This window comes from Oryza glaberrima, chromosome 2 (assembly GCF_000147395.1).
Source record: "Oryza glaberrima chromosome 2, OglaRS2, whole genome shotgun sequence".
Lineage (NCBI taxonomy): Eukaryota > Viridiplantae > Streptophyta > Magnoliopsida > Poales > Poaceae > Oryza > Oryza glaberrima.
In genome coordinates, this window is record NC_068327.1 from 33769160 (window position 1) to 33788010 (window position 18851).

The window sequence follows — 18851 nt, forward strand, 5'->3', positions numbered from 1 at the left end:
GTCAATGCCAAGATCATTCAATCTCGGCTCGGGGGGCAAGCACATCAATATTAGCTCATGAAAGCCGATTACAAGATCAGACAGAAGAGAATTTTGGAGCATGAGTCCTCATACTCCAAAACTGGGGGGCATGTGTTAAAAGTGAAATTTGGTAATTTGGTAATCGGCAAAGACGTCATCGGCTTAGAATCATTATCGGCTGCAACATCTCAGAATCAGCCGATGGGAGTTATTAAGTCGCCAATTAGTCGGATTCCTGCTATATTCGGTTAATGAAATCAATCTACTAAAGGAAACTTATCCCTAAGTGACCGAGTTTAAAGAGGATGCGGTATGGCAGTTTATCTATTAATTATGAATAGTTTGTTAGTTTCCTTTTATCTTTAGGAAAGTGTGTTTAGTGTCTGATAAGGACTTTATATTTTCCTTTTATCTTTAGGTTAGTTTCTTTCTTGTCCGACAAGGATTTGTATCAACCCATGGGTATAAATATGTACACCCGGGGTCTATGTAATCTATCTTCACAATCAATACAATTCGGCGCATCGCCACCCTTTTTACTTCTACTTTTGTTTTTACGTTCCGGTGGGACTTGGCACCCGACGCGGGGCTGCATCGTCTTCGATCTCTGGCGAAGGGATAAGTCCAATGTTCCGCCGGTCCAGGCAATTGTATCGTCTACGTCGGCGTCGTTCAAGGCTGCATCAGTACATTCGACCTCTTGGATTGCTCTGGTTTGGATGATATATTTGCCTACCTATTTATCATATGTCTATGTTAATCTAGTCTTAGCATGTCAATTTAGCTCTATCGGCTGCTTCTCGTTTTAGGGTTTCTGCCGGTATCGGCTAAATCACGTTGCTAGATTAGATTAGCTTAGACATCTACCACCCTGAAAACTCAGTCAACGGCTTGATTGTCTAGGTATTATGTTTCTTTTCATACTTAGTGTTGCATCAGTTAAGTTTGATCTACTAAGTCGTGCTTAGAACCATAATCTCTAGCCTGCTTCTTGATTGCCAATAAGGGTTTCATCGGGGTTTTAGCCGGTGAGTTATTTGGATGTTGCATCGGCTCATAATGATTGCATACACTTATAAGTTGGATTTAGCCGATGACAACAAAGGTTTCACTGTTTAATCTAATCTTGTGGATTTCATGATATCGGACCTCCAGCCGATGTGTGCTTTAACCCTCGGATCGATGCTTATTTATCATATCATTGCTAGCCGATTTGTTTATACAGGACTATATTGTTATTTTATTATATCATCATCAGCCGATTGCCTTTATATCATTATCTACATTGGATATATAGCCGATTGCTTAAACCCTATCGCTATCGGCATCGGCTGTTATCGGCTGGAACTACTCCATCGGCTTGTCAGCCGATTGGCTGTTTTGATCTGCTATTTGCATATCTTGTCAGTTGCAGGATCAAACTGACTGGCACGCCCGCATCTCATCAATCTTTGGACCTGCACAGGAGCTAAGCAGATCTCCCAGGCCGGTGTGTTCGATTTTTTTCGTCAACAGATATATATTTTTATTTACTGAGAAATACGTAATATACAGTTCACAAGTTATTAAACCATATGGATTTTTACAAATTAATAATAAAAAATAGCACACTTAGAATAAACTAATTTAAAACGGAGGGGAGGGAGCATTATCTTTTGTATGATGATGGTTGCTGAATTGTTGGGTTTTTAGCACGATAGATTTGAAAGCATATATAATGTCCACATCTATTTACACTACCATTTTTTTCCCTTCTTGAGAAGATGTTCTATTTCTATACCACTGTGGTTTAGTGACTTGTGATGTGAATAAGGTGGTGGCACCACCATACCCACGAAGATGTACAGACAAAACTAGCGAAAACCTTAAAAGTGTTTCTCCCGGATGCAATTTCCAACTTTGTATCAAACTATTTATTCACCCTTTATTATTTCATCTTTTCAAGAGTTATTGGATTACACGGATTCTAAGTGATCTGTATTGCTTAGACAAGCAGCAGATCCTCTCTTACAGTTACAGTCATGGAGGTAAGCTCATCAGGATACATAACAACCGAGTTCAGAGCACATCTGGACCAACAACAGTTGCTTTGACACCGGAGGCACTATGCACACGGCAGTTCTGTGGCGGCTACTTTCTTGGACATCTTCAGGAAGAAGGCCAGATTGTGGTGAAACCTGTCATTGCCACTGCCTTCATCATCAACAACATCACCATCAGCTGCTCCATGGATGTTCTTCTCCTGGTTCGATGAGTTCTTGGTGCTGCTTGCAGCCTGTTCGTCGTCGGACCAGTAACCGTTCTCCATCACATCCTGCATTGCCAGATCGTCGTATTCCTCATCGGACTTGGTGGAGTGTTCATCAACAGAGCCTGCTTCTATCTGCAGGAATTCATTGGTGCAAAAGAATTTAGCATCTTCTTCAAATCCAGCCATGAGCATTTAAGTGAAAGCATGGTAGTAACAATTATCAGCTGCAATGGATATAGTTTTTTTCTATTTGCATTCTTTTTTATATAGTTTCTGAAAACTATATTGTGTGTTTATCACAACTAGAAAGGAAATTGCTGAATCATACAGGGAGCTTTTTTGGTACCTCGTGCATATCTCTTTCTTCATCAGTTAGGTCTTCGTCAGTTCCAGCATCAGGAGGATCATCAGCATCTTCTTCGCTACCAAAAACTGAATAATCATCCTCCATAAGCTGAAAAGTCAGGGTCTTTGTTAGGTCGAATTTATGGCATCACCAATCTACTCAAACCAGTGTTAAGGCAGTGTTGTATCACATGTAATTAATAATAAAACATTCGTGCGAATATAGACGAGCATCTAATGCTAGCTCGTCCAATTTTTGCACTATATGCTGGAATATCAAATGCAAATGATGAAACAAACATATGTAAGGATTGAATAGATCCATATCTGCGATGGCAGCATGTTTCTCCTATCATACTGTAAACACACCAATGCATACCTCTTTTGAAGGGCAATCTGACACCTTTGGTGAACTGCAGCACGAGGAATAATATCTGCCGCCCGTTTCAATGCCATCAGCTCTCAAGTCATCTACACTTCCTGTATGGCTGGTGCCACCTGTGTCACTCATCCATGCACTGATCCCGAAAGATCCGAACTGGAGATTGACTGGCTCCGCCTTCCCAAATGTATCATACATGGGATTTTTTGTTGATTTGTCACTGCTTGTACCATCGAGACTTCCATTGCCATTGTTTTTATCCACATGCCAAGCTTTGGTGACACTACCGTCAGTATTAAGGATAGCCATCAAATTTCTTGAAGATCCCTGTCTTTGTATCAACTGAAACATTCCCTTGGAACCCAGTGAGTTAGCAGCACGCTGGTTCCTGTATTCCTCATTCACTACAGCTACAGTGTTTGTGTTGAGGTCATACAACTGCTCCCCAGCTTCTCGCCTGCGAAGACAGCTGAAAACCGTGGCGTGTATGGCCGCCACACTCTGGTCAACATTAGTATTGTTAATCTTGGGCACCAGATGCTTGTCTGCACGGTTACAAAGGTAGTCCTGGATTGCTCTGATGTTCCGGATGTATTTGATATATCTGTTCTTCGCTGGGTCTAGTGTCATGTACTTTGCACGTACAGCGAATCGCTCCATGTGCTTCTCCTCATTCGCAATGTATACCATAAATGGTATTATGGAAGGGTGTTTCTTCATTAGCCCCATCTGTTGGAAAATGAAAATAGAAAAGGCTACATCAGTTCTCTAGTGTGCAACAAAGTATAAGTAATTGATGCAAATATCTAACTAGTACGCAACGCACCACAAAATTGAGGCTTAGATGAACTCCCTCAACAATTACAGATTGTTTCTGCTCCTCCCAGGACGTAATTAATCTGTCCAGGCTGTCTATTACCATCTCGCTTTGCGCCTTGAACCCTTCTATTGCCATTTGCTTGCTGCCGATCAACTCCGTTCTAGGAGGCAATTCGGAGGATCCATGATGAGCTTTATCATCTGAAGTGTCGTCTCTGCCTTCATTGGTATTAGGATGAGAAACAATGTCAAGCTTCTGTGCCTTCCGTTTTGCCTTTGCCTGAGCAACTGCAACAGGGTCTAAGCATTCGCCTGCATGATAGGTTGATGCATAGAGAAGAGGATTTTGCTTCTCATCCGTAAAGCCTCTCATCATATGGCGTATGGAATCAGTAGAAACTACTGTCGTGATACCCAATCTACTACCCTGAGAAAAACAGACAGACCATATCAAGTATTAATCAAGACCCAGAATCATTCATTGTTCGGTAAGCGATACAATCTTCTGAAAGCAATGAGGTAATTGATGGGTCTAGAAAGGATTTTTTTTTTTTCAAGTGGATTTTGTTCTACAGACGTTTTGCATTATACTTTAACATGTAACAAACTACTACTATGTTGCTGGTACAGTAGAGCATTCACTCATCCGGAATTGTATGGTTCGCGTAAGTGATAAACATACCAACAAAGATGATAGCGTAGATTTGCCGCATCCGCTAGTCCCACATAAGAGTACTGTCACTGATTCCTTTCTCTCCTTAATTCTGAACAGAACAATTGGAAAATGCACAGTTGCACAAAACCATTGTTATTTCAATGCATTCAGGTAGCTTTCCATTGGCTGTAATGAACTGATGATTGGTAACTCATTGTAACTTCTGAATTTATAAATGCAGAAACAAGGAAAAACATGTTACCTGCAAGCAAGAAGAAAGTCAGCCTTCTGGTTTGGCCCCACATACTTGTATGAAGAGAGGGCATCACATACAACACTTAGGAACTTCTCCCTAGAAACAACGATGGTTGTTTGGGTCTTGTATAACTCGAAGGGTATGCTACTAAGAGTTGCTTCCAAAATTTTGGGCTTCAGCATCTCAACATCTTTTACAAGGGAAGGGGCATTTTCTTCATTATCTGCAGTATCTGATTTGGATGCATCCAAGAATTCACTCCTCATCACATTGAACACCCTCTTGCTAATCTGATGATGCCAAAGAAAGATGAAAAAGAAACTTCTTATCTTCACAAGTCAAGAGAGAAATAAAAAAGGACACTTTGTGCAGTCTGATCTACAGAAGTAGGCATCAGCAATTAGTTTCTTTTGCAGCTAGCCAAATTGTGCCTTCAGAGAAAGGAAAAAGATGTCAAACAGCCATGACCAAGTCAGGGAAGAACAACGCATACCGAGTGGGAACCCATGACCAACTCAAGTCAATTGCTAGATACTTTCTAGAATGGCAACCCATCAAACTACAGGCCCAAGGCAAAAAGATCAAGCAAGGCAAACAGGTCTACATCATACAGCATGGTGTTGTCTTTGTCGATAGAACATAATAATACCAAGAAAGGTACAGTAATTCTCATCAGCTAGGCAACAGTTTGCATGGCAGTATATCTCTGACAATGACTCGTCACAAACAAGTATATTTCCGAAAGGACAAGTTCAGTATGCAACAAGAACATATCTTGAAAGATATGCTGGGTTTTTGGACATAAAAATTGCGCGGAATCAGAACCAAGTGAGGCGCTGGGTGCTCGAATTTGACAAAGTTTCCGGTTTCCCCTGCAAAGAACGCCCTCGCGCAAAAAGATATCGAAAATGATGTGAGAGAGTTTGATCAAATCAACAGCAGTGTGTGTAAAGACCTGACTTGAGGGAGTCTGGATGTGAACTAAGATCAAATCTGCACATCAATCACTAAAACCCGTCACCTTTTTTTGTCAAGATCATCCACCCCCCCCCCCCCCAAAAAAAAAAAAAAACATACAACATCCAGATACTATACTCGGCATGCAATTCTATCAATTAAACCAAGAACAAGCAAGCAATTCACAGAAAGGAGCAAAAGGATCTATCACATCAGCACGTGCAAACCATACACAACGCTGGATACGAGAAGCAGCAAAATTTCCAGTCGAATCGAAGCGGAAGAATCACGAGAGAGCCTATCAGATCGCCACCAGTTGGATCGGGGCCAGATTAGGCAGAAATTAAGCGGGAGAGAGAGAGAGAGCAGGCACAGTTTTTCCATTGTTGGGATCAAGATGAACAAGAAGATAGAAAGATAGGTATTATACCTTGAAGGCATGGCGAGCCTTGCATCCCATGAGTTGGAGGGTGCCCTGAAGCACGGGGCGCGTGTAGCGGAAGGCGCGGCGAGCGGCGGCGTCGGAGACGGCAATGTAGAGGAGCTTGGGCGGCGGCGGCGGCGGCGGCGCCTCCTCCGCCATGTCGTCCCCTACCTGCAAAATCAAGAATCAAGAAGAGGCCTCCCGCGGCGGCGGATCAAAGCAAGGCAAGAAGCGGCAGCGGCGGTGGCAAACCTCGTGCTCGTGGGGATGAGGAGGAAGAGGAGGAGGAGGAGAAGGGGGTTTTGAGGAGGCGCATTGCGGCGGCATGGGCATGGCGATGGCGGTGCGCGGGCGGCGGCAGGTGTCACGACGTCCACGCAGCGCACGCCCATGGCGTACACATGGCCTCACCCCTCTGCCGCTCTCGGCGTCCTCTTCTACCCTTCTTCTTCTTCTTCTTCTTCTTCTTCTCTCTCTTGTTTCTCTCTCTATCTGTGCTTGCTTTCCCTCTCTCTTGTCTTGGTTTGATTAACCTTCTTCCTCTTGGGTCTTCGCTTTTGGATTTGTTTTTCGCCTAATTTTCTCCTAATTTTAAGGGGGGGTCATTAAATCTAGTGGAGTTGTGTGTGTGTCCTACCTTATTCTTCTTCTACCTCTTCTCTTCTCTTCTTCTTCTTTGTTCCGCTTTTATAGTGTTCTGTTCTCCCTTCCTTGTTTTGGATTCTTTGCTTCCTTGCATCAATCAAATGCTTCCTTCCTTGCATGTGTCGATGCCTAATGTGTGTGTGCTCCACCCTTTGGATTAGATATAACATGCAATTCGAGCTCAAATATATTACTTTTATATATCCACTCTTTTTTTTTAAAAAAAAGAAAGCTTTACAGATTGAATTGTACTGTGGCCCTGTTTATTTCAGCTAATAATTATTACGAGCACGTTTTACAAGCCGTTAATTAGTGCGATTTTTATATTAAAAAACTATTGAACACTTTTTTGGGCTATTTTTTCAATTTTTTAATATTTATTTCGATTGTTTATGGCCTTAAGTAATTGTCATGAAATTAGAATACGTATGTCAAACGGCGTAGGGGAAAAAAAGGAATATATGCAGGTTTCACTTTTTTTGGTGAAAGTAGCCGGTCAAAAACGTACTCTCTCTCTTTGTTTGACAAAATGTTAATGCACCATGTTATGTATGGCATTACAATGTCAATTCTACGACGGTGCAAGGATTTGACCGTGCAATGCTTGTTCCAATGGTCCTCTAGCTTCCTTGATGATACTAGCTGTTTTTGCTAGGCTTTTCTACAAGGGAATCCAAGAAAGTCTTTAGCTTAATTAGCCTCGTCTATTCTTCTCTTCTTAGTTGTTGTTAATATTAAACAGCAATGTTAACAGTTGGTCAATGTCTTTGGTGTATAGGACACACCTTGGCTCGTTGTTCTTGATTGCTCCAATTAATAGCACAAGATATATAGTAATACTAAGAGTTAAGTAAAAAAAAAAGTCTCTGGATGAAGAAGCGGTTGCAGCTGCACAACGTGATGAGGAGCACTCTTGTGTTAATCCAAAGACGTGGACAAGACAAATCTTTTGGATTTGTTTATCTGGCGCTACGGTTTCTATTACTGTCATTCAATTGTTTGTTAGTGCCACTACTACTCCAGTTAGCGTACACACTGAGTCATGGATGATGTGTAATCAGCTTCTGATTGCTAGCAGTGGTATTCCAGATTTTTCTTTAAAAAATGGCATCTCTATATGTTCAATTGCTCAATTCAAAATTTTCACGTCTGTTTGAAAAACAAAATCATTTGGCAAATATCTAGATATACCGATTCATTTTTGAATTAGCTTAGAGGGGTATAGTGTGGGTGCATGTATATGAACAGGTGTGTGTGTGTCAGTGTTTCGTAATTTTTTTTTTTTTTGCAAAATTGGAAAGAAAAAACCTTTCCAAATATTATTTTAAAAATTGAAACCTTAGATTTTTTTTTTCTATATGCATCATTCGTTTTATAGTAATAGATCATATCAAATTTATAAGGTTTGTAGTCTCACAATTTTATTTCATTGAATTTTTCGTGTAAACTAGTGTCTCTGAAAATAAAGGAAACAAGGGAAAAAAAAAAGGAAAGAGAGAGAGGAGAGCGGGTCGCGGGGGGTGCAGACCGCGTCCGAGCCCAGTGCGCGCCAAAAAAAGGCGATCAACGGTCGCCGCGGCGCGCCGCGTTGGGTGGGCCCACCCACCTTCGTCTCCGTTGGTTAGTTTACTGTCTTGCTCTTCTTCTCCAGCTTAGCTTAGCTTAGCTTAGATTAGCTCGCCATGAATCACCTTTTTTCTTCACTCATCAGAATATCAGGCCAGCAAAACAAAACCAAAAACTTGATACGCAATTACTCCTTTATGAGCTGATCGAAAAGACGAAACCAAAGAGCTAGGATAGGAGTACTGGTAGACAGTAGACGGTGGACGATGAATCCAACTCTCTCTCTCTCTCTCTCTGCGTCTTTCTTTGTTTTCTTTCCTTCTTTCTTTTCTTAAAAAAAAACTAAAAGAAAAATTATACTACCTGAAATCCAACTGCTTTTGCTAGCTAATGTGTACGCGAATATGGGGAGGATTGATAAAATTGTGTACTGTCAGATTCTCTGATTTATCTGATCCAGCAAAATCAACGAAGGAGATTAAGCAAAGCAACTATCAATAACATATTTCTTCTCCTAGATGGATGGATTGTATATATGCTCTCTCCTTTTTTTTTCGGCAATCAGTTGGCTTTAATTTTTGCTCTTCTGCTATAAGAATAAGAATACTATTCTTCCTTCATAACCTTCGTTTCAGACTTTCAGGATTATTAAAAAAAAAAGAGGATTCTGGGAGGAAATTAAAGTGATCGTATGCAACAGTACAGATTTTACACGTGTGCGGTGCGGTTGCCGCCATTTCTTTTGACATTCTCCGTTCTTCTTCTTGTTCATTCATGTCAGGCTCGACTTCCTACAGCAGCATCGTGAGATGAGCAGGATTCCTCCTGTTTAATGCTTTGCGTTAGCCAGAGTCTCTTTTTTTTTTCTTTGTTTCCTTTCTTCAAAAATCAAAGCAAAATAAGAAGACCCAATGAAAGGAAATCCAGAGAGATATTAAGTAATTATAGCAAGCAATGGCACAAATGTATGTGTAATTGTGTTTGCCGCAAAGGGTCAGGCCTGAATCCTGTAGACCGGAGCCAAAGAAAAGGGGGCTTTTAACTATTTGCCACTTTTACGAATGGTGCTTAATGATTTGCCACTAGGCCCATATGTCATTGATAGGGTGTGGCAAATCGTTAATTGCCATGTCACAAGAGCGGCAAATAATTAAATTTCCCAAAGAAAGGAGCAGAGATGGTTAAGCAACTTGTAAGCCGAACTGTGAAGAAACCATGGTTATGCAAATTCTCATTAACCATAGATATCCATGGATATAAAATCTTTGTTTTTAAGGTGATATTTTTAAGTAGTTTTCTTGCTTTTAGTTAAGCTGTGATTTTGTTATTTGGAGTCGTTCGTCTTGCATCATCTATAATAAATTGTTTGTAATTTTTTTGAAGTAAAGATTAGAATGAATTCTTTTATTAAAGAAAAAAAGTATATAATAAATTGATTGTAATTTTTTGAAGTAAAGATTAGAATGAATTCTATTATTAAAGAAAAAAAAAAGTAGAGCAGAGATATACAAAGACTAGTAGGATGGTCGGTCTACAAGAGCGGTGACGGTGCCTGAACTGACTGACCGACCATTTCAACATTCAAACTGCCTGCTTCACACGTTCATTTATTCAGAAATCAATTATCAATAGGAAGATTATATTACAGATAGGCTAACATGTTCATCTGTGATTGGATAAGAGTAGTACGTAACCCTTGACCATGCAGTTCAACATTGTACTACTCCTCTACCTCCTAGTCCTTGCCGACCTCTCTACAGAAGAGCAGCCCCTTCAGAAAACGAAAGGTTGTTCTTTTCTTTTCAGATGAGAAAACAAAGAGTTTGGACTTTGGAGTAATAGCTTGATCTTTTTTTCTCCTCTCGTCTATCTCAGATGGGTACAGAGACCTTATTAGTTGTGATCACACTGTGCTGGTAGAGCATATATCACCTGCTGCTACAGTTAAGGGAGCAACAAATGTTCAGAATTTCAGAACAGGAAATCAACTTGAGTTCAAACACAGGGAATGACAACTTGGGGTGTTTAGATCCACCACCGGCAAAAAAATTTTGCCCCGTTACATCGAACGTAACACATATATGAAACATTAAATATTGACGAAAAAATAACTAATTATACAGTTTGTGTGTAAATTACGAGACGAATCTTTTAAACCTAATTACGCTATGATTTAATAATGTTGTGCTACAGTAAACATTTGGAAAGGGATGCCATACTGTGCCATATGAGCTTTGGGCCCAATAGTAAACAAATGGGCCTCCATTATTGAATACTCCTCTCGTAGTCTCATCTCATGTCAGTTGATGCTGCTCCATGAACAAACTGTAGGAGTATGTCAATTATCATTATCATTATTGGTATTATATGGTGGCATTCGTTCCGAATGAATAATTGTAGCCTCATTCCGGCAAAATTTTTGAGAAATAATAATACAGGTGAGGTGATTGATAATTGATTCAGGGAATGCAATGCAGTGCAGTGCAGCTCAGCAGCAGCTATATACGGGACCGGACCGGACTAAGACGAAATTATTCCTTCCATGGATTCCATATTTCCATGTATCTTCTATATCATTTGGAGATATATAATCATCACCACAATGTCCTCCTACTATCAGATGTCCATGATTGTCATCAGACCAACAAGACGATGAGCACCAGCTTTCTTTCTGGGTCATCTTGATCAACCGCTTCTCTGGGTCATCTTGATCAAGGAAGAAAAGCTTTGCAGCCCAGGCATCAATGGTGGTGATGGTGGTGGTTGTGAGAGAACGGCCACCATCTCCTCTTCCTCGTCGTCTGCGACCTCGGCGCATCTGATGTACAAAAAGAATCAAGAAACAACAGCAGCTTCAGATTGATTCTTGAGGCGAACAAGACAGCAGCAGCTTGTGTAATGGTGGTTGCATACGCTGGCGACGAAGACCGGACATGCATTGCATCGTATGCCAATGGCAGGCAGGGCCTACTCACCGTTCTGCGGATATATGGAGTTGTAGTGAACCTCCGCCCAAAAGCTCAACAGCACCACTGCAATCAATCAAGTCAAATGGGGAGCATCAGATCAAGCCAAACCTGTCATCATCTATGATCTATCCACTATGATCACTTGCCATGTGCATATTAGTACCTTTGTTGGACTTCTGAACCTTTGGTTGGATCTCAATGTAGCACGTATCCTTGAACGATGTCATCACGAAAATCTTCACTCCATACTGCAGCAGATTGTAGCGTTACATTAGAACGGCTTTGGAAATAGAAAAGACTAGTCTTTGTCAGCTCTGATTTGTAATGCCATGAATGAGACAGCAGGGAGAGAGATTTGTATAAACACCTTGTCAGCAGCAGCCTGTAGAGTCACATGGTCACCCCATTCACCATTTCTGTTAGTTTATGCACTAAAACATCTGTTAGGCAAGCATTCACATGCACTTGGTTTGTATTAACAACAAATGATTGAATTGCTGTGGAACATACCGTGATACTTTCTCCAAGTAATCGTCATATGCCATGGGGACATATCCATCGTAGGCATCACGGTTACTTTTAAGCTGGGAGACGGATGGTTTATCAGAAGGAAGAGAGATGGAAGGATGCAAAATAAAGCCTGAAACTAGGGATCCTGGAGCAAAGATTAATGCAGATATTTACCTGGCTCATAATCTGCTGCCTCACAAACTCATGGTGATCGGGACTTTGATACAGTTGATCTGATAGTGCCCGAAACTGGGGAGGTTGAGGAAACACAATCAGCATCAATTGATACGTCTTTCACAACGCATGTTTAACAGCAGTAATGAAACTTTATACTAATATTCAAGCACATGAACTACCCCAACCCCTGATATGGTAATGCTAAAACTTCACTATTAACACTATAGGATAACCATGTGCCAAAGCAGAGGGGGTAAAGGAAAGATATTTTTAGGGGAAAAATGGTTTAATAGGGAAAAGAGCCAAGCATCATGGTGAGGTTGTTAGTTGGTACTAACCTGACAGTTGCCATCTCCTTTCACCTTGTGCTCAACTAGTTCATACAACCTCAACCTACAAGATTACATAAATACAAATTTAAAAACTCAACATAGATACAGCATGTATAGTAAAAAAAAAAGTTAAGGAAAAACTGAATCATATGTTAGTAACTTGGCCCATCACAGAAAGCGCAATTCTTTCAGAGGCATTTGTAACACAAACAGGGTATGATAAGGTGTGAGGCTTGCATATATAACACAAAAGCAGTATATCACTTAGAACTGAAACTAAGTTGACCTTTCTGTCAGCCTTTCATGGTCCATGGTAGCTTCATCGACTGAAGGGATCTCTCCATTAATTTTAGGAACATGCTGGACAAGGCAGAAACAAGTACTTTAACCAAATGTGAGAATGTAGAGAGAGACGCCAAACTAATTCACAGTAGGTTCATTTCCATCTGATTTCTGAACAATTATTGGAAAAGAAAAGGACAGTAGCTCTACTGCTATGCAACAGTATAACACTGTGGGATAATACTAGTTTAAAGCAATAACTAGCATGGTTTTAGTTATTTGAGAAGTTCTGAACTTCAGATAACTGTTGTGCCTTGAAATTATGCTGATACTATGCACTTTGTGCATTTATGTTTTCTCAGGATACACACAACATGGGCAAGCAATAACATATGGCAACCACAATGACACAAGGAATTCAGTATACATGGCTTGAAAGCAAAACTCAATCCACAAAACTTGGACAAAAACAGACCAAAGAATATCCAAATTTAATTGTTCTTTCAATGTACCTAAAGACTCGTGGAAGCATTTGCTGTCACATCCGTTATTTAAGTCCAATGGCATTTAAAGGAAGTGGTCCAATTGACAAAGATATAAAGCGATACTCCCTCTCAATGAGATTTTAGCCATGGATTAATAAACATATAAAGGTGTTTTGTAAATATATTAGCTACTATCGACCCTGCTTAGTAGCTACTAATAACTTAATAATAAAGCAACTGCCCATGTTTCATTTGGTGAATTGAACAGATGTTAGGTCCTTCCTAGTTTCCTTTGAAGCAAAACTTCCTATCTTCTGGAATGCGAAATGCAAGCAGAGATTGCCCCGGCCAGCTTTAAGGGAGGAAGGAAATTAAAAGGAAGGAGAGTTGGGAACCAACGGCAAAGGTTACTGATGCAGATCAAAAATCATAACAACACTACTTATTAACCTGGCTTCAAAGGGTCAATAGACTTACGGGAACTGGCACCATGGGGTAAAACCTCTTTCCTACTTCTTCATCCATTGGGAAACTGTCGTCAGTGTCTGGGCATGAATTGGAACTAGTCGGCTCTATATAGACTGTGTCATGGTCATGCTCACCAGCATTTCCTGCACCACACCAAAACATTAGGGGGAAAGGCAGAAGGAACAAATATTTTGCGAGTCAAATTACAGATATTTTCACTACCAGGATGGTAGATGCCTACTGATGGGTTGTACAAATCATATGTCAGTGCAGAAGAATGCAAGTGCGTCTCATCCGGATGTGATGCATCTGCAGAACCAAAATCATATACATGAGGAACACTATCTCATTTTTCATAGTTTTTTTCTGTAAATACATGCATGTCATTCCACAAAACTACCTCTAGCATAATGGAGGTCACAATAGTTGCCATCACCGTAACCATGAGGAGGTCCATAGTACCCGATAGGAGCAAAAGGGTCACGGAAAAGGTCATAACCCCAGTGGAAATTTTGATCTTTCTCACACATGTTCATCCGTTGAAATCAAGCTCTGTCAAAAACACTGCCCTGGCAAGAAGATTACGATTTAAGCGTCAGGGTATTAACACCAGATAGAGAGAGCAAAAAAAAAAGGCTGATATTCTCGGTTTCATCAAAGTTGAGCTCTGGTGACTGGTGAGACTTGACAGAAATGCGTCATTTCATCATCACATTAAATGTGCGATGATAAGAATGGCAGATTGCAGACAGCTAACGAATCATTACACAGTCCTCCAGGGACCACGGTGGAATTATTAGATACTCTAGCGCGTCCTGTGTATCACTCCAAGCAACCAAATCAGCAACCTAATACTAATAAGCAAGAACAAAACATTTTTCGTTCGCTGCACACTGACTGAAAGGGTCCAATATCGTTATCCCCACCACACCAACAAACTAAAGGTTGCAACGGTCTAACAATTCAGTCCAAGCCAATCCAATACTTTTCTTTAGCAAACTTAAAATAGCCTACTGCTTTGTAACTACATCTGATATGTGCGTTTAACCTTTTGATACGAACAATTAAGCTAGTATTAATTAAAAAATAACTATACCTGTATCTAGGTATATTGCTTTTCCGCACAGCTATTGTCTCAAGGAGAACCAATGATGAAAAAGTTGCAAAAGTATTATAATCCAACAAGCTTTTCCCAATCGAAGACAAACAAAGAAACAAACACGCGGTTTTGACCTAAAGTGTAGCTTCAACGATCATGAACCAAACTGCTGCTACCTTAACATGCAAGATTGCAGCTTTCTTCCTTTCGGTTCATGGACCTAATCATTTCCAATAAAGAAAAGGGAAAAACATAAAAAAAAAAAAGCAACCCTTTTTGTTGCACCACTGCCAGTTCATAAGCTTACAAAATCACCAGACAGCGCGATAATCCGGCCTAGAAACTCAATATGAAAAGAGATGATAACCAAAACAAAAAAAATCAGTACACGAACATCTCAAGATCACACAAAGTTTTTCCCTCCTGCAACCGCATCGATCAGCAAAGCTATGGGAGTAAATAAACTTAAATTAGAAAAAAAATAAGAGGAATATTCGAGGAAAGGACTAACCGCGTGTGCTCCACCTACGACGAAATTCCTCGCGTCCGTGAGGGGATTCTGCAGTCGAAAAAAATTGGATCCTTTCGACGGCGAGCCCTGCGATTCCCCGGAATACGATCCTGAGCGCGGATAGGAGTTGGGGACGCGAGGGTAGAAGAGGGATCGAGAGGTCGAGGAAAAACCGGAGCAGATTACGTCGCCGCGGCAGATCCACGGCCACTCTACGAGTCCACACCACACGGGGCAGAACTCACCGCTCGGCTCGCCGCCGGCGAGGCACGTCCGCGGCGGAGGAGCGGCGGCGGTGGTGGATGACAACGCCGATGAGCGGCAGCGGCGGCGGCGAGGGATCGTTCGGGAGGAGGCGGGCAACCACCCGGCCGCATGAAATCGACGCGCGAAGGAGTCGAGAGCAGCCAGCCACCGGAGAATTCGTGGTGGGATTGACGGCGGCGAGAGAGAGAGAGAGATTGCTGCGTGCAAGAAGCGCGGCGAGAGGGAGAAGAAGAAGATGAGACGGGCAAAAAAAACTGCTTCTTTTTTCTTGTGTTCTTGAGTTTTTTTTTTTTTTTTTGAGGTGGCATATGCTCTTGTGTTTATAGCGTGGTGCGTGTGTGTTTTGTGGATAGGACCTTGAAATTTTGTTGTTTGTTTGTGGGGGTTGGAGTGAACAAGATGGCCTTCTCCTCTTGTGTGGCGGCAAGGACGACGGCTCTTTGAAATTTTTTTTGGTTGTTTTATTTATGACATTTTGTTGACCTTTTGTTTGAATTTGATGAGAAAAAATTGACCTAGGAATTAGGTAGGAGTATGCCAGAATTGATTTTAAAGACTGGTGATTAATAAAATGAATTGGTTTTTAATACTACGTCTCAGACAGTGTGCTCGTTTGATTAAACAAAGTCGTCATGTAATTTGACCGGTTTTTTTCTATGTTGTTCTTTTTCTACCTTTTTTGTCGAGTTGTGCAGAGTTCATTGTAGGTTTTAGAAGCTAACTTATTGTAGTGATTTAAAATGTATACATATTGATAAAATATGGTTCACCTTTCTTCGTAGCCACATGATTTTGCCATGTTTGACATGGCAAATATAAGGCCTTTTTTAATCCAAATAAAAGAGTTGTTGTATAAGTTATGTATGTTTTCAATTTTTTTGTTAAATTGTGCTAAGTTCATTGCAAGTTTTTAAAAGCTAACTTCGTATGTGCTAGTATTTAAAATTGATAAATATTGAGAAAAATATGGTTTATCTTTCTTCGTGGCCACTTGCTTTGTCGATGTTGACATTTGTAGCATGGCAAACATATGGCCCATAACAACAATAGTACCACTAGCTATAACTAACATAATAGACCGCACTGTGTTGGAGGAATGGAAGGACTGAAACATAGATATCGATAATATTGTGATAACACAGGCTTTCTGCGTAATGGGTTAGGCAAAAAAGAACTCGTGTCTCAAGAGTTTCCTTTTGTAGACAATGAATTGATTCAATTTAGAGAAAACAAGGAAATTGGTGATAAAACTCCACTACAGTTTGATCAAAATGCACTAGTCATAATCCCTTGAGAATATTCTAGTACCCTATTTCTAATAGAAGAGGTACCTACTGAAAATCGCTCCAACAAATCCGCTTAAGAAAATTTACAAAGTTTTGAACTCGAAGGTTTTTCCAAGGGATGCATGTTGTTTCAACCTCTCACCAAAACAGACAAGAGGTATATCACTGAAAATTAATACCCAGCCATATGGGTATATGCAGTGCGCGAATTCATTTATACCCCACCCAATTAGAATAAGAGGAAATAAAACATAAATGGAGAAAGTTCTCGTGATAAGATCAGCCAATAGAAGAAAAAAGTCCCTAATTTTTCAAACCATTCTAAGCATGTGAAAGGTCAATAGCCTAAAAATAAAAAAACCTCTACTTTGTGCAAGTGATAAGAGAGAATATGAAAGATTTTCCTATTTTTCTTGATTTTCTTAAGATTTTTTTAACCTGACCATGAATAGACTTATATATCTCGATATATACATATATAATGTATATTATAGACTTATGTATGTTTTCAATTTTTTTTGTTAAATTGTGCTAAGCTCATTGCAAGTTTTAAAATCTATTTTTGTATGTGCTAGTATTTAAAATTGATAAATATTGAGAAAATATGGTTTATCTTTCTTCATGGCCACATGCTTTGTCGATGTTGACATTTGTAGCATGGCAAAACATGACCCATAACAGCAATGGTAGCTATAACTAAGATAATAGACCACAATGCGTTGGAGGAATGGAAGAATTAAAACATGGATATCAATAATATCGTGATAACGCAGACTTTTTGCGTAATGGGTTAGGCAAAAAAAAGAAAACAAGAGCATCAAGAGTTTCCTTTTGTAAACATATTGTTAGATATGTATGAATTGGTTGAATTTTAGAGAAAGAGAATATAGCTTAGAATTGATATCAATCTAAACCTAACTAGGCTCAGGATTGGTCTGATAACCCGCAAAGACTCAATAATACCTGCACTATTATTTCCTCCACTCTCAATAAATACTCCTAAGTAATTACGAGTTGTATGGTTATATATAAGACGTTACACATTTCGATGATATAACATACTTGCAAGTATTTACAGATTTCAGTAAAACAAGACCAGCATCCAAGGTATAAACTTAAACATCGTCATTATCTACTTCAATAACGGAGGGAGCACTACTGCCATGATCAAGCTAAAACGAGTACAACTAACTAAGTGGTGGTGATTAGGAAAAGCACTGCATTGCGTTGGAATTTTTTTTTTTAAAAAAAAATCACTGTACTGACTGGGTGATGAATCACGCTGCATTTCCATTTTCTCCGTTTGGGTGGCAGTGAGCCCATGAAGTAAAAAAAGTAAATATGGTTAATTAGAAGAAAACAGAGGGGGCAAGGTGAAAAGCGGCCGCGCGGCGCACCGTCGACCAGTGGAATCGCGTCAGCGGGTAGTGGGGCCCCACGTGAGCAGTGGGGGCGTTGACGTCAGCGGTACGCGAGTGAAGGGGGGGGGGCTCGCGTTCCGAGGGAATCTGAGCGCTCTGTTGGGCATCTGACGGCTGTCAGGGGGCGGTGGGTCCCACGGGGGGATCGTACCCCCGGATGCGTCCAACTGGAGGGCTTTGGCTTTCAGTTTCAGAGGGGTCTGGGTGAATTGCGTGAGTCCAAACCTCTCTCTCTCTATTGTTTTTGTCCTTCAACATCAACCCCAATTTACTCATAGAATTTCTTTTCTTTTAATAATCTATACTATGTACTGTACTCCTACTACCGCTATATGAAGTGGTATATATTTATTATTTTATTTTAATGGTGACAGAGAGGATACACGTGGACACATTACTATACACGTAAACCACAAAGATTTACCATTTCCATCCTATAAAAAACCTAATACTTGTGTGTCCAGGTTCAATGCTAGAAATAGTTTTTTTTAAGGGCAGAGAAGTATGACTATCGTCTATCACAAGTGCACGACCTGTGTATAGATGAAGAGTAGGATCAAATCATGAACCTTACTAAAGTATAAAAGTAAAGCTTCCGTTGGCTGCGTGGTTAGGGGTGTTTGATTATCGGTCACAATTTATCACGTTTAAAATTAGATATGTTTAATCAACTTGACAACTGTTTTGTTGGAGCCACAAACCATATAAATTAAGTTCCACACA

General features: G+C 40.4%; 2 protein-coding genes across 5 annotated transcripts; both read right to left on the reverse strand.

Annotated features, from left to right (window-relative positions):
• Window positions 1-1937: 1937 nt before the first annotated feature.
• LOC127761073 (P-loop NTPase domain-containing protein LPA1) lies at window positions 1938-6856 on the reverse strand. The gene is made up of 8 exons (XM_052285290.1): window positions 6363-6856; window positions 6117-6281; window positions 4736-5019; window positions 4501-4582; window positions 3826-4245; window positions 2997-3728; window positions 2619-2726; window positions 1938-2404 (listed from the first exon to the last, which is right to left on the reverse strand). The coding sequence occupies exons 1-8, from the start codon at window positions 6441-6443 to the stop codon at window positions 2126-2128; spliced, it is 2151 nt and encodes a 716-aa protein (XP_052141250.1). The 5' UTR covers window positions 6444-6856; the 3' UTR covers window positions 1938-2125.
• A 3799-nt stretch (window positions 6857-10655) lies between these two features.
• Window positions 10656-15469, reverse strand: LOC127761074 (OVARIAN TUMOR DOMAIN-containing deubiquitinating enzyme 12-like). Of its 4 annotated transcripts, XM_052285292.1 has the most exons (13): window positions 15328-15363; window positions 15155-15241; window positions 13945-14113; window positions 13767-13853; window positions 13554-13687; window positions 12596-12669; window positions 12316-12370; window positions 11975-12049; window positions 11801-11874; window positions 11658-11706; window positions 11454-11538; window positions 11297-11353; window positions 10656-11139 (listed from the first exon to the last, which is right to left on the reverse strand). In XM_052285292.1, the coding sequence occupies exons 3-13, from the start codon at window positions 14078-14080 to the stop codon at window positions 11063-11065; spliced, it is 903 nt and encodes a 300-aa protein (XP_052141252.1). In that variant the 5' UTR covers window positions 14081-14113; window positions 15155-15241; window positions 15328-15363; the 3' UTR covers window positions 10656-11062. The 4 variants fall into 4 exon arrangements, 3 of the variants coding, with proteins under 3 accessions (XP_052141252.1, XP_052141253.1, XP_052141251.1); XR_008015199.1 differs by having other exon boundaries at window positions 11235-11353; window positions 15155-15469; XM_052285293.1 differs by having other exon boundaries at window positions 13945-14108; window positions 15155-15469.
• Between the last annotated feature and the right edge of the window lie 3382 nt (window positions 15470-18851).